Genomic DNA, 13796 nt, shown 5'->3' with positions numbered 1-13796 from the left:
ACTTCCACCAGAAACATCTTGCACCTTTTTCTTGATCCTGAACCTTCTATTTCTTTATGTTCCAATTCAAGCCATCCTTAATTTCTTTTCTGAAATCTCCAGCCCTAATGAACCATTTACAGCTTTATTCTGTTTTTACCATTTTCTTCAGAAATTGTTATTATTTACCATTATTTTATGAGTGAGTTACCAGTGCCAGCTGATAAGGATTCGGTGTTTTGTAGATTTCTGGCCAAGTCAGCCTTAATGAGACCTCAAATTATGTACATCAATATGAAACATTGTATCTACCATAATAAATGTTACTGACAAGAATTTTAGGAGTTGGTTTTTGTGATACTTTATTATCCTAGTAGTGTTCACTTAAAGTGGATCAAAGAAAACATTACTATTACAATTAATTATATATATGCTAGATAGTGCTAGAAGCACTTTAATAAAGTAACATAACCCAATTAAGATTACTTTGTTCACAACTGAGCTCAGAGCCTTACTTAGGAGTTAGGTGTATATTTTTATTTCATCGTACCTATTAACTTCCAGGTGTCGATGATTTTTTTCCCCGAGGAATAGTTTGTGTTAGGGATTGTTGAAATTTAGCTTTTGCAGTGGTACTTTTAGCTTAGTGATAATCACAACTTGGATGTCTTTTCATCTTTTCCATCGCTATATGAAATACTATTCTTAAATGCCAATAAACTGAGCATGAATGCCGTGTTTTTTATGAGAATATGGTATATTTTTTATATTCTTTCTTGCAGGCCAGAGTGCTCCCATACTAAGTAGTGTAACTCATCTCCCAATCGTAGTATTTCTCTTTTCATTCACACTTGCATTGTGAGATACAGAAATGAGGCTTCATCTTGTTTCCATACAGTAATATTCATAGCACATCTAGCCTGGCTGTTTTATGACAAGAAAGAAGCATAGAGAATGTTAGTTTTACTAAAGCAGACCAACCACATTTAAAAATCAAAGAGACTTTTTAGTTTAGAGACTGAAAATCTGAAGTCAGATCATAGGCATGGGTAAGTAAACCCTTCACTAGGCAGAAGCAGCTATTCAGTACCCCCTGATGAAATGAACGTGGAAATGGATTTGAAACTGTAGAATCATGGCTTAGATATGGTATGAGAAATAACTTCTTGACAGCAAAATTATTAAACACAACAATGAGTTAGAAGGGAAAATTATGGAAAACCTTCATTTCCAAAAGTCATTTAACAAAGAAAAAAATGTGTCTCTCTCGGATAGTTTATGGTAATTCTGCCTGGAGCCAGGAATAAATTACTCTTCTTTAGGCCTCATGCAGGCTTCAGATTCTTTTATTTCTATTAGAATTTACAGTTTTCTTTTTGTTAAAAGTAATTTCAGTTATCATTCTCCCAGGATATATGACACCTTTAAGTGATTGAACTTCTAATCATTGAAGTACTAAGATTCAGCTTTTTATTTTTCTTAATCTCTAGATTTAAAAAAAAAAAAATAATTCTTCAGATTTTCCAGACTTAAGCTGTACCCACCACATATCAGAGCCTGCCTGCCTGTCTTTCTTCCTTCCTTCCTTCTTTCTGTCTCCACCTTAATGCAAGTTATTGCATTACTTGCCTAGTTCTGGCCTTTTCTCCTTTTCTTCACCCTTTTCTCTTTGTGTCTATGCCCTGCCTACTAAAGAACCCCTCTCTGCTTCACTGGGTTAGAATTCTGGCTCTGCCTGTTCCAGACTATTTGACCTCGTTGCATTAACCGGAAACCTCAGCTCCCACATCTGTAAACAGGGATGATAATCTAACCTACCTGGTGGGATGGTTGTAAGGATTATGTGACATAAGCAGAAAGCAGTCCGTGTGGTGCCCAATAAATATTAGATATTGCTTTCCCCCATTGCCATCATATATCCAGCTTCAGCATCTACTGCGTGAGCACTATTACTTTTACTCCTTACCATAATTTTTCTCATGGCAGAGAAGGAATTATACTTCTGTTTTCCAAGCCCAATGTTCCTTTTACATGTGCCCTCAACACCGAGTTCTACCCTGAAGGATGTTCTGGCTTCTGTTGGCTTAGTCTTCCCTTCTCAACAGGCTCCTTCCTGCAAGCCCTGCAGGTTCCTCCATAATCTACAGACATGCTGATTTTTCCTTATGGTAAAATGACTCTCCACAACGCATAGCGTGAAGTCAGGAATGCCATTCTTTAACGTGGCATTACAGACCGTCTGTGACCTTGGCCCCAAAGCCTCCTTCAGCCTACCTACCCTCCTAGAATTTCTTGCCTCCTACTCATGAGAAAAGGACGCCCAACCGCTCATACAACCACGTGCAATTTCTTCTACAAATCTGAAGTTTTATATCCTCGGTTCCTGTCGTTCCCTCTGCCTGAAGATTCCTTTCTTGTCTCCGTAGCAGGCGAGTCCTCACTCCCCGGCAGCCAGCCCTCCCCCCTCTCCTGGGAACCCACAGCAGCCTGTGCATTCCCCTAGAAATACAAAGACTGTGCTCCAGAGACATGACATCTGCATTCTTTGTCCGGTGTTCAGGGAGGCCAGGGTGTCCCTCATCTTTTCACCCTGAACAGGGGCCCTGAAGAAATATTCATGTTACGAGATTTCCTCCTTCCTTTTAACACCAGACTCCTCAGAGGGAATCTCATACTCGCTGCTCAACTCCCACTCCTTCCTCATCTCCTTAAAATTCGGCTCTCTGCCCACTTACCCCCTCCAGGATGCTCACGTGCCACACATATATTATGACTTTCTTGGAAGTCACAGACCAGGTAGGGTGGTTAATGCTACAGACTCTGAACTCAGAGATACCTGGGCTCAGATCTCGTCCCTGTTCCTTATGGCCGGGTGTCAACGGGCCAGCCTCCTTGCCTCCCCAAGCCTTGCTTTCCTCATCTGTAAAATAAAGATTTAAAAACTCTACCTGTCTCATTGTGAGAACTAAGCAAGATAAGATATAGTGCTTAGCTCTGTGCCTGGCACATAGTTAGTGCTCAATCTCAAGTGCTAATTATTTTTATTAATATCAAGGCCCTTAGAAGAATGTCGACATATATTTAGCATTCAAAATATAAGGCTTATAAGGAAGGTAGTAGTCAGCCCCATTTCAAAAATGGGACTTAGCGCTTAAGGATTTGAACAAGTTTACAAACCTGTACTTTCCTTATAAGTTCTTAGGACGTTATTACTTAAATGTTTAGGCCCTAGTCCAATGCATTCAAAAGCAGACCAATTGTCTCCCTAAATCTGTGATTCCTGATGAATTTCCAATTTCGTGTGAACACTGCCACCTTCTCCTTAGCTTCAAAGGCAATGGTATTCTTGCCTTTAACATATGTTGCCATTAACCCACCTTGATATTAAGTCATCAGGTTCCTCTCACTTTACCTTCAGTGTGTCTCTCACATTCATTCCTCCCTCAGGCTTTGAGGACTAAGGTTCAGATGCCCCTAAGGTTCAGAAACCTTTAATAGGTTTCTCAGATCACTCCTTCCCATTCTTACTACAGTTACATTGTATATTTGGTTCCATGATATAATAATGTCTCTCTCACTAATGGCAGCAAGTCCGTCTCTGACTTTGTTCATTATTTTATTCAAGTAAATACTACATTACCTCACATCTAGTAAACACTCATTAAGTATTTGCTAAATGAATCACTGAGTGTTCGCCCCTCTTTATTCACTTATATTGCTTTAGTTCAGTGTTTCAAAAGTGTGGTACACAGGTATAATAATTTTAATTGATACTCAGGGAACCTCTAGAGAAAACCAGAAACCACATGTCTTTTATTGTGAGTAAGTACTATCCCACCAAGTGGAAATTGCCAGAGTACAAGGATTGTATTGTGTTTATTTTTACAGTTATGTATATGGCAAGTGATGATAAATTAAGGGTTTTTTTATTTTTTTAAAGATATTTATTTATTTATTTATTTATTGAGGGGGAAGGAGGGACAAAGAGAGGGAGAGAAACAATCATTGTGTGAGAGAGAAACAGTTGCCTCTCACACACCCCCAATGGGGGACACGGCCTGCAACCCAGACATGTTCCCCTGCTAGGAATCAAACCGGCGACCTTTCAGTTCACAGGCCAGCACACAATCCACTGAACCACACCAACCAGGGCTAAATTAAGCTTGTTTGTTTGTTTGTTTGTTTTAATAGGGATTTAACATCAAGATAAGTACTAAGTGACTCATGGTATAGAAATATGAGGAGAGGCAGAATTGGGAAAATGGTATATGAGTCTCTGTAGTTTGGGAAACAGAGAGCTAGTTTATGCTACCAGGATATGTTTTAATGAATAAATGATAGCTAGCTATATAAATAAGAAGATAGTTCTTCCTGCCCTGGACAGTGTGGCTCAGTTGGTTGGGTGGCATTCCACAAAGCGAAATGGTGCCTCTCAGGGCACATGCCTGGGTTGCAGTTTCGGTGCCTGGGTTGCAGGTTCAGTCCTCGGTTAGGGAGCGTACAAGAGGTAACCAATCAATGTTTCTCCCCCTCTCTTTCTTCTTCCCCTCCCCTCTCTCATAAAAATAAATAAATAAGATCTTTTTTAAAAAGATTTTCCAGCCCTGAAACGATTTTTATAATGTAATGCAGGGACCAAGGTTTGGGTTTCTCATATAGTCCTCCAACCAACCACCAATTCAAAAGCAAAAGGTCAACAAATAACAAGTGTTGATAAGGATGGAAAGAAAAAGGAAACCTTATGCACTTTTGGTGGGAACATAAACTGGTGTGGTCACTGTGGAAAACATTGTGGATGTTTCTCAAAAAATTAAAAATAGAATTATCATATGACCTGGAAATCCTGCTTCCTACTTAGGTTGAATCCAAAACACCAATTTAAAAAGATATATGCACCTCTAAGTTCATTACAGTATTATTTACAATAAACAAAATATAGAAGCAACCTAAGTTTCCATCAGTAGATAAATGGATAAAGAATATGTGTGATATACAAGGTGGGGCAAAAGTAGGTTTCTGGTTGTGAGTACAAAAAACACAGTTTATTGTATTATTATTTATTACTATTTTTCATACAACAGTAACCTTACTTTTGCCCCACCCTGTGTGGTGGGGGGGGGGCGATATTTTGCAATCAAAGAATTAAATCTTGCCATTTGTTACAGTATGAATGGACCTCAAGGCTATTATGCTAAATGAAATAAGTCAGACGTAGGCAAATACTGTATGATTTCACTTACATATGTAATCTTAAAAAAAAGAACAAACAAAACAAAAGAGAAATAGACTCATAGACACAGAGAACAAACTGACGGTTGACAGAGGAGAAGTGGGTAGAGAGATGGGCAAAAAAAATGAAGGGGAACGAAAAGTACAAACTTCCAGTTATAAAATAAATCACAGGGTTATGATGCATAACATAGATAATACAGTCGTTACAATAACTCTGTATGGTGACGTACAGTTGCTAGACTTACCGTGGTGATCACTTTGCAAGGTATAAAAATATCAAATCATCAAATTGTATGCCTGAAACTAGTATAACATTGTACATCAACTGTAATTCGAAAAAAAATTACTAAGCATCCATCGCTTGCCTTGCTCTGGGAGGCATTGTATGCATGCCAATGATGTAACACTGAGAAAGCAAGGATCCCGGGAAGGGGTGTGTATACATGTGTTCAGATTGTAGGAGAGGACACACATAGGGACTGCTGACAGTCTTATAAACTAAAAAGAGTGACAGAGGTTTGTCCTCAGTTGGCAAACAGCTCTCCCTCAAGGACATTCAAAGTAATGGAGGAAAGGGTATTCTAGGCCAGAGTTTCTTATCCTTGGCACTGTTAACGTTTGGATCAGATAAATTTTTGTTAGGGGCCTATCCTATGCATTATAGAATGTTTAGCAGCATCTCTAGCCTTTCTATCCATTAGATGTCAGTAGTACTTTTTAGTTTTGACAACCAAAACGTCCTAGGATATCCCTTGGGTAGGATGAGGGGACAAAATCGCCCTGGTTGAGAACCACCAATTTAGGTAGAGGGAAATGCCAAGTGCAATGATGTGGAATCATGCTGCGCATTGACAATAAGTACAGAAAGCTCAAGGTGTGGAGTAAGTGGAGGAAAAGAGACAGCCATGGTAGATAGGCAAGAAACAGAAGGAAGGATTGTCAGCAAGCAGATGAGTTTATCCCTTCTAGAACAGGAAGTGAAGAAGTGTTTTAAGCGAAGTCCCCTTGATAAGATGTGGGATGTGGGACTATGAGGGTTGGAAGGCAAATCCTCATGGAATCTAAATGTCAGTCATTTAGAACCAAATGCCCAGTGACTAAATTAGGCAAGAAGCTCTCAACAGTTTGGTTATCTAAAACATCTTCTCTAGTGAATGCAAGAGCATTTTACCAAACAGGCATTTGAAAATAGAGATCATATTATTTTCTAAGTCATTTCTTTATTTGAAGAGACATTATATTTTAGAAATAACAATGTTCTTTTGTAACTTAAAGATTTCAAGGCTAGCTTGAAGCAATAGGAAATTTCAAGTATTAGTTACTGATCCCAATATGTCAGCTAAATGGATAATTGCATATAATATGCATATGCAATTTTAGAGATCTTTGTAGAGTACACATTAAAAAGAACTGTCTCCATATACTATTTGTGTTGGTTTTTTATCTTCTCTTTTAAGGCTCCACTTTTAAAAATGTTTTTGACAATGTTCCTCTCTTTCTTTGAACAGCAGCTAACAAATGTAATTTCAATAACAAATTTTTATTTTCATTATTTTTAGCTGGGAAGCCAAACTGTGTGCCCTACGAAATTCTCTCACTAACCATGAAAGCATTAAGCTGAAATGACACTCTTGATTAGGAAAGGAAATCATTGAGAAATATTTCAGCTTACATAAGCACCATGGTGAGGTGTCATGGGTTAAGAAAACTTGTAATGGCTCAACCAGCACTATTCCTTTGTTTCTTTCTTTTTTTTTTTTAATTTAAAAAAAGTGCAGTATTTTTTTAAACTAAAAGAAATAACTGCTGGAGACTGACATTTAGCCAGAAAGAGACTTCCAGTCGCATGTGTGAGACTTGGCTTTCCCTCCTACTCCCTTCTCTGTCCTTGTGCTTCCCACTAACAACTAAATCAGAAGCTACAATTTGTGTCTGTTCTGTCCAAGCTCCAGAAGTCCCCTAAGTGTGGCCATTCATGATGTTGGTTATATTTAGAATCAGGGAAAACTGCACTTTGCAGTGACAGTTTATTTTTGTTTGAAAAAATGAGTTTTGTTGTTCAGAATGTTTGTGAAAACCATCTATATTTTTTTAATCTGCACCAATTTCCAGAGATTTCCAATGATTTTAGATACTCGTTTTGATCATTTCCTAATACAAACGTTTGTCAGGTAGTACTATAGACTTCTCAAACAATCTCAAGATTTTTGCTTAGGGACATTACAGCTTAATTTGACTCCCCTCTAAAAAAAAACCCTATCTAGAATTTGAAAGCAGCAGTGTCTATTTGATAATCATCATCTGTGTGTTAATGTATCGATGAATATTTTTGACTTATCAGATAGACAGAAATGAAGGATGAATAATACCCATTTTGGCAAGGGGATTGAGGAGTAGGTCTTCAGCACTGTTGGTGAGGGTAACTTTCAAGTATATGTCAAATTTGCTGATGTGCCTACTTTTTCATTTAGCAGTCCTACCTTTAAAAAGAATATATAAGAGGAATATATGTACTTTTGAATTATATATGCTTTCTTCTCTCTCTCGAGACTCTTTAATTGTCTTTAGTATCTTAATCTGGATAGAAATTATATGTGATAAAATACATAAAACCAATGGACTTGAATGCTTGACCACAATGCACTTGAATGTTGAGAAGTTCAGAAAGAAAGGAAAGGTTGAAACCAGATGGAAGCTTCAGCATAGCCACGAATTTCTCACATCTGCCCTGCATTTGTTTTCATGAGTAGAGGTGAAACTATATACTTAAATCTCTCTAGACAAAGACCAGAACTGTGCTTTGCAACTTAGAGTAAACTTCACTTGGGGAATTCTAAGTATTGTTAATCAGAATGAATGATGCTGTGCTCTTCGTGTGTAATAAAGAGCCATTTACAGAACCATTGTTATGTATTCTTGAGGAATTAGTTTCACTGAGGTTATCTTTATGTCTTTTTAGAAAGTGCAACAGTATACGTTAATAATTCAAGCTACAGACACGGAAGGCAGTCCTACATATGGCCTTTCAAACACAGCAACGGCTGTCATCACGGTGACAGATGTCAATGACAATCCTCCAGAGTTTACTGCCATGACAGTAAGTACAGACTGTCAGCTCACTGAACTTCAGGTCTGCAGTCCATTACAGGGAAGTTTGTCATGAATAACAAATGTGTTAAGTAGAGTTGGAACTTGCTTAACCTGACTGTGGACTGGCTACTGACTCAGACATTTTCTGTCACTTAAACCAGGATTTCAGATGAAGCACCAGAGTAATTTTTTTTTCTCTTAGTCATCAAGTCCGCTGATAAAGCTGTTAAAATATGCTGCCTGGAAGAAATGCTCCCCCCAAACTTTGTGCTATTATAACAAAATACTTATAGTATTTTCAGGTACATGAATTACATGACTGATTTTTACTACTTCATCAGCAAATAATTATTATCTTGTGGAAAATTGTTTCCCTCAGACAAGTTCTTGCCTCCCACCTCCCATTAATCTTCCCGATACTCACAAATGGATGCTAATTTTAATAGTAATGAAACTGTGACATAATTTGGAAAAAATATTGATTGCTGGCAAATGTTATATTGTTTTTAAAGTCGACCATAAATGCTTGATTACCTGCATTACTGATCTCCACATTTAGTGAGGATAATAAAGATTTAATGGGCTAGTGAAGTCAGGGCAGTGTGGTCATCGAGACATGCTGTCCTTCTCTGGGCCATGTCTCTCCTCTGACTGAGGTTTTTCCTTCTTGTAGTTCTATGGTGAAGTCCCTGAAAACAGGGTGGATGTCATAGTAGCTAATCTAACTGTGACCGACAAGGATCAGCCCCACACCCCGTCCTGGAACGCAGTGTACAGAATCAGCGGCGGGGATCCTACAGGGCGGTTCGCCATTCAGACCGACCCGAACAGCAACGATGGCTTAGTCACCGTGGTCAAAGTAAGTGGAATGCGGGCCAATGATCTGATGGCCACTCTGCAGTGACCAATATGTGCTTGCCTACCCTCTTTGTTTGTTATTCAGTCTTGGGACATTTTTTTTCTTTCAAACATCTCTAAATCTGGAATTAATGTATTTTGAGGAGTCACATGTGTTATTTTGTAGTTTCTGTTGAGGCCAGCATAGATATTCTCAAAGTTATCCCTGGGATTTGATTGTTTTTAAATTAGGTTGGACGGTGTTAACAGGCTGAAGACAGGACAGCCCTCAGCAGTGTTAACGGTCAGTGTAGTCATGTTAGGGATACGTCGCACCCTCAAGTTTGGGTCATCGGTGGGCAGCTATGAGCAGAGCTGCCCCGCGCCTGCCATGCTTATGTCTACAGGTGACTGTGGAGTGCTGGCTCAGGGAGCCAACCGGAAAATACCGCAAAAGGAAAATGGCATGAGTAGGCAAGAAGGAGGTGCACACTTTTAAAAACATTTTGAATTTACGTTGGTGTTTTTAAATGTTATTTTCAAGGCATTAAGAAAATTAGGTCCTCTGGTCTTTCGTTGCCAAAAAAAACAAACAAAAAATAAAGTCCAAGTGCTGGAAGTAAAGGGGATGTTAATTTCAAATGTAATAAATACACAGCACTAACGTAAAAGCTCTTTAAGGTGAACACACCTCTTCTGTTTATCCACCCAGCAGAGAGATTTGCTTCCTTGCCTCCTGTCCCAACCCTCTGGATTTGTGAGAAAACCCAAACGCTGGCCTCACATAGAATGGCGTACTAATAATATGTCAGTTGCCAAGAATGTTAAGCATGTGTGAGTGGAATGGTCTTTTCCTTCATGAGGTGGGCGCTGGAAATCTCTGAACTGAGCAGAGTGATCCCGGCCTGAGCCCAGGACCTAACCCCTCTGCTCTAACCCAGCTCTGCCCTCGGTAGCGGTGTGACCACGGCAAATGTTAACCTACTGGAAGCCTAGGATTCTTCATTCAGAGAGTGAAGGTGATAACAGCACCAAGTCGCAGCGCTGTTCTGGGGGGAAAATAAGATGAGTGTGAGCTAAACCTCTTAGAATGGTGCATACATACCACTTAGCCCCAATAAATGTTATGTCCTGGCTAATGAAATCACTTAAAAGGGTTCTGTCTTACTTTCTGGCATCTCTACTGTCTTGTTTAAAACAGTTGAGAATGAGAAGTTGAATCAGTGGGGAGAAAAACTATGTGTTTGAAGATTTGCCGGTGGTCTAGGTTAAGAAACTGTGGTGGCTTGTGCTAATAAGGTGGCTTTCTCTTCAGCATCAGCTCCCGATCATTCTTAGACAACCTATGACAGTGTGAGAGCTCTCTAAGCTTTATTCTCATGGTGTTCCGCACAGGCCTCTTACCTGCACCTCCCCTAGAAGGTAGTCAATGGAAGTTAAGAATGAAAGTCTAGCCTGGTCACTTGACTCCTGGTAACTTTTCTATTGACAGTAAGATTCAACGAAACTTTGGAAGTTACTATTAACATTAAGGGTGATTTGCTCATTGCCTTTATCTAGAGTGTTGTTCTCAGATTTGGGGTGTACACAGAGTTTTTGTTTGCTAAGTAAGAAATAAAAAAGTCCCTTCTACTTACAATTACTGTAATTTTTAAGTGTGTATGTATGGATACTTTAAATAGTATATATCAAATTATGATTGAACTTTTAAATTGAATGAGTTTAGCTTTATGAAAAGTTGTATTTTCTAGTTTTTGTTTTTCTCCACTTCATCACAAACTGGCAAAAGCTCTTCAAGATAGTAATCTTAGTACCAGAGTTTGTGAGTACCGTCTAGAGGGGTGTCCCAGCTTTCGGTGTCTCTGGGCCACACTGGACGAAAAAAGTTGTCTTGGGCCACACATTAAATACCTTGCGACCCATAATCCCAAAAAAACCTCATAATGTTTTAATTTAGCATTTTGTTTTGGGCCGTACTCATAGCCACCCTGGGCTGGACATCCCTGTGCCTGGGTCTCAGTTTATTTAGTATCTTTAGAATAATCAAGTTTTTTGGATGTGGCTAAATAATTTCAACCTTACAATAATAATATGTATTATTTTGTGAACATAAATCTTTGAAATACCCAAGATTTATAAATATCTTGTAAAAATTGCACTAAACATTTCAATCACTAACGATACTAATGTCTGTTTTCCAGAAATTTGAAAAGAAGCTATGGCATAATGAATGAAAAGTTCATGTTTTGGAAAAGGAGTTGGTAGAAGAATAAACTGTAGAACGAAATGACTATTTCCTGAAAAAACATGGTTTCCCTTTTTTTCCCCCCTAGCCAATCGACTTTGAAACAAATCGGATGTTTGTCCTTACTGTTGCTGCAGAAAATCAAGTGCCATTAGCCAAGGGTATCCAGCACCCACCGCAGTCGACTGCCACTGTGTCTGTTACAGTTATCGATGTGAATGAAAACCCTTATTTTACCCCAAATCCCAAGATCATTCGCCAAGAAGAAGGCCTTCATGCGGGTACCATGTTAACAACGTTTACTGCTCAGGACCCAGATCGATATATGCAGCAAAATATTAGGTATCAAATGCCACTGACACTGATTTTATAATTCATATTATGTTCTACACTGTGCATAAAACTTATCATTTAATTAAGAAATTTCCGTTGGACCCAAAACTAGTTATTATGAGATTATTTTTAATTCTTTGATGAAGTTTCCTCAATAGATCAAAGAATATAGTACATTGGAAATAGAAGAGTGGATCTTATTTACTCAAGTCTTATTTAAAGAAAAAAAAGTCCTCTGCCTCTTTGTTTCTGCCCTCCTTTTTATTTAAATATTTAATAATAATTTAGCCTATGCTCTCATACTCAACTCACAAAAAGCATCTACTGTGAGTAAATACGTGACTTTCAGAAGCTTATAACATTTATTATATATATATAGAACATTCCCTCCACACATCAGGAAGAAAACTCATACTGAAACCAAGATATAAAAGTTAATTTTTTTTATTTTTTACCTGCTCAGTAGTTACAGGACTTATAAAATGTATCTGTGAAGATTTCCAACTTCAGCAAAATCAAATTTATCCTTCCCGATGAGGGAGGAGATGGTTGGCAAAGCACACCCCACGCAACTATTCATTGCTGCTGCTGATAATTTTTTAAATTAACTCATATTTTATTTAGCTTCTTTTGGAACTGCTCCTAACAGATAACTACATATCTTCTCCATTTCTCTATACATTAAAATCAACAAAGATAAATTACTAATTAACTGGTATATTGAATTCCTACAATTTTTTACCTCTTAAAACATAGGATATTTTTTCCAGTCTGTATATTGGTTACCTAACCTTTAAAAGCTCACCCACCCCAATTAAAAAAAAAAAGTATAAGATGATAAATTACTGATACAGAGAATCAGCCTCATACAGCTCAAACTGTGGAATTTCCTTTGAAGGGTATAGTTCTGAGGCCTGGCACACTGTGGGAGACCCTCCTGGGATATGATTATGGGGGTCTCCCCACTAGGACCTCATCTACGCCATTATAAGGTGGTAAACATTTTAGAAGTATTCTGTGGTAGGAAATTCAATTATAATTTTTCTTCAGTTTTATACATCAGGGCTACTGCTTATCTAGAAGGGATAGCTGAGCTGCTGTACCTGCACCATTGCCATGCATTGAGTTAGACAGCAGATTAAAACGAGATCTGTCAAGTCCAACAGAGCCCACAGTAGAGAGGCTGAGCTCCTCATGTTTCTCCTCAAACACCGACCTAGTGTTTCCTGCATAACTGCCCATATGCAACCCTTATGTGCCTCTCAAAGCCACTGTCACAGAAATACTTTCCATGTTAAAGATGTATTTCCAACCATCATCTGCAAAACTGTAAGTTAATGAGCTGGTTGCATTTGGAACTAAACCAGCAAAATAGGCTTTATTTTTTAAGTTTCATGTCAAAAAATTAAACTTACTTCTCTTTCATTTTGTAGATACACAAAATTATCTGATCCTGCCAATTGGCTAAAAATAGATCCTGTGAATGGGCAAGTAACTACAATTGCTGTTTTGGACAGAGAATCACCCAATGTGAAAAACAATATATATAACGCTACTTTCCTTGCTTCTGACAATGGTATGTAATTAAATACAGTCACTATATTATCCTGTATGTTGTTAAAGAGAGGAGAGTCTCCTCATGAATGCACCATCATCAGGAAATGAGGTTTTCTATGAAAGCCAATTGTCTGGAAAACTGACCTTTATTCCTCTAAGGCCCCAACTTCTATTTCCCATTTCCACTGGGGTTTCTGTAGCATATTCTGTGTGTTTTATAGTGTTCCTGCACCCTCCATGGCAGCCTGCTGTTGGATTAGAAGCCTTTGTGGTTTTCTGCCCTGCCACACACGTTGATGCCTCATTACTTCAGGCTGAGCCTGTCCTCAGTGGCCCAGGCATGGTGTTTTTTGAGGTGGTCTTTTTCTGTTTCTGCTGCCATCAATTTTATCTTGTCTCTAGCATTTCTCCTCTTCCTACTTTTCTGCTTCTAGTCTGCCATGAGCTGGGAAAACCCTTAATTCCATGTATTAATTGAGATAATTGAGTACATGAGCCGTAGTGTACTGGTTTTGGAAAATCT

At 38.4% G+C, this 13796-nt stretch overlaps 1 protein-coding gene across 2 annotated transcripts in view; it reads left to right on the top strand.

Moving 5' to 3' along the window:
* CDH2 (cadherin 2) overlaps nucleotides 1-13796 on the top strand; it is a 207507-nt gene that overhangs the window by 158683 nt on the left and 35028 nt on the right. For both annotated transcript variants that reach the window (XM_054583491.1, XM_054583492.1), the window contains 4 exons: nucleotides 8171-8308; nucleotides 8975-9160; nucleotides 11472-11725; nucleotides 13150-13292. In XM_054583491.1, the coding sequence (XP_054439466.1) occupies nucleotides 8171-8308; nucleotides 8975-9160; nucleotides 11472-11725; nucleotides 13150-13292 (721 nt within the window). The remainder of the gene's footprint in view (nucleotides 1-8170; nucleotides 8309-8974; nucleotides 9161-11471; nucleotides 11726-13149; nucleotides 13293-13796) is intronic.

This window comes from Pteronotus mesoamericanus, unplaced genomic scaffold (genome assembly GCF_021234165.1).
Source record: "Pteronotus mesoamericanus isolate MK-2021 breed Mesoamerican mustached bat unplaced genomic scaffold, CSHL_Meso_final contig_74, whole genome shotgun sequence".
Classification (NCBI taxonomy): Eukaryota; Metazoa; Chordata; class Mammalia; order Chiroptera; family Mormoopidae; genus Pteronotus; species Pteronotus mesoamericanus.
The sequence above is the reverse complement of the archived record's forward strand: the minus strand, read 5'-3'. Positions and strand labels throughout refer to the sequence as shown.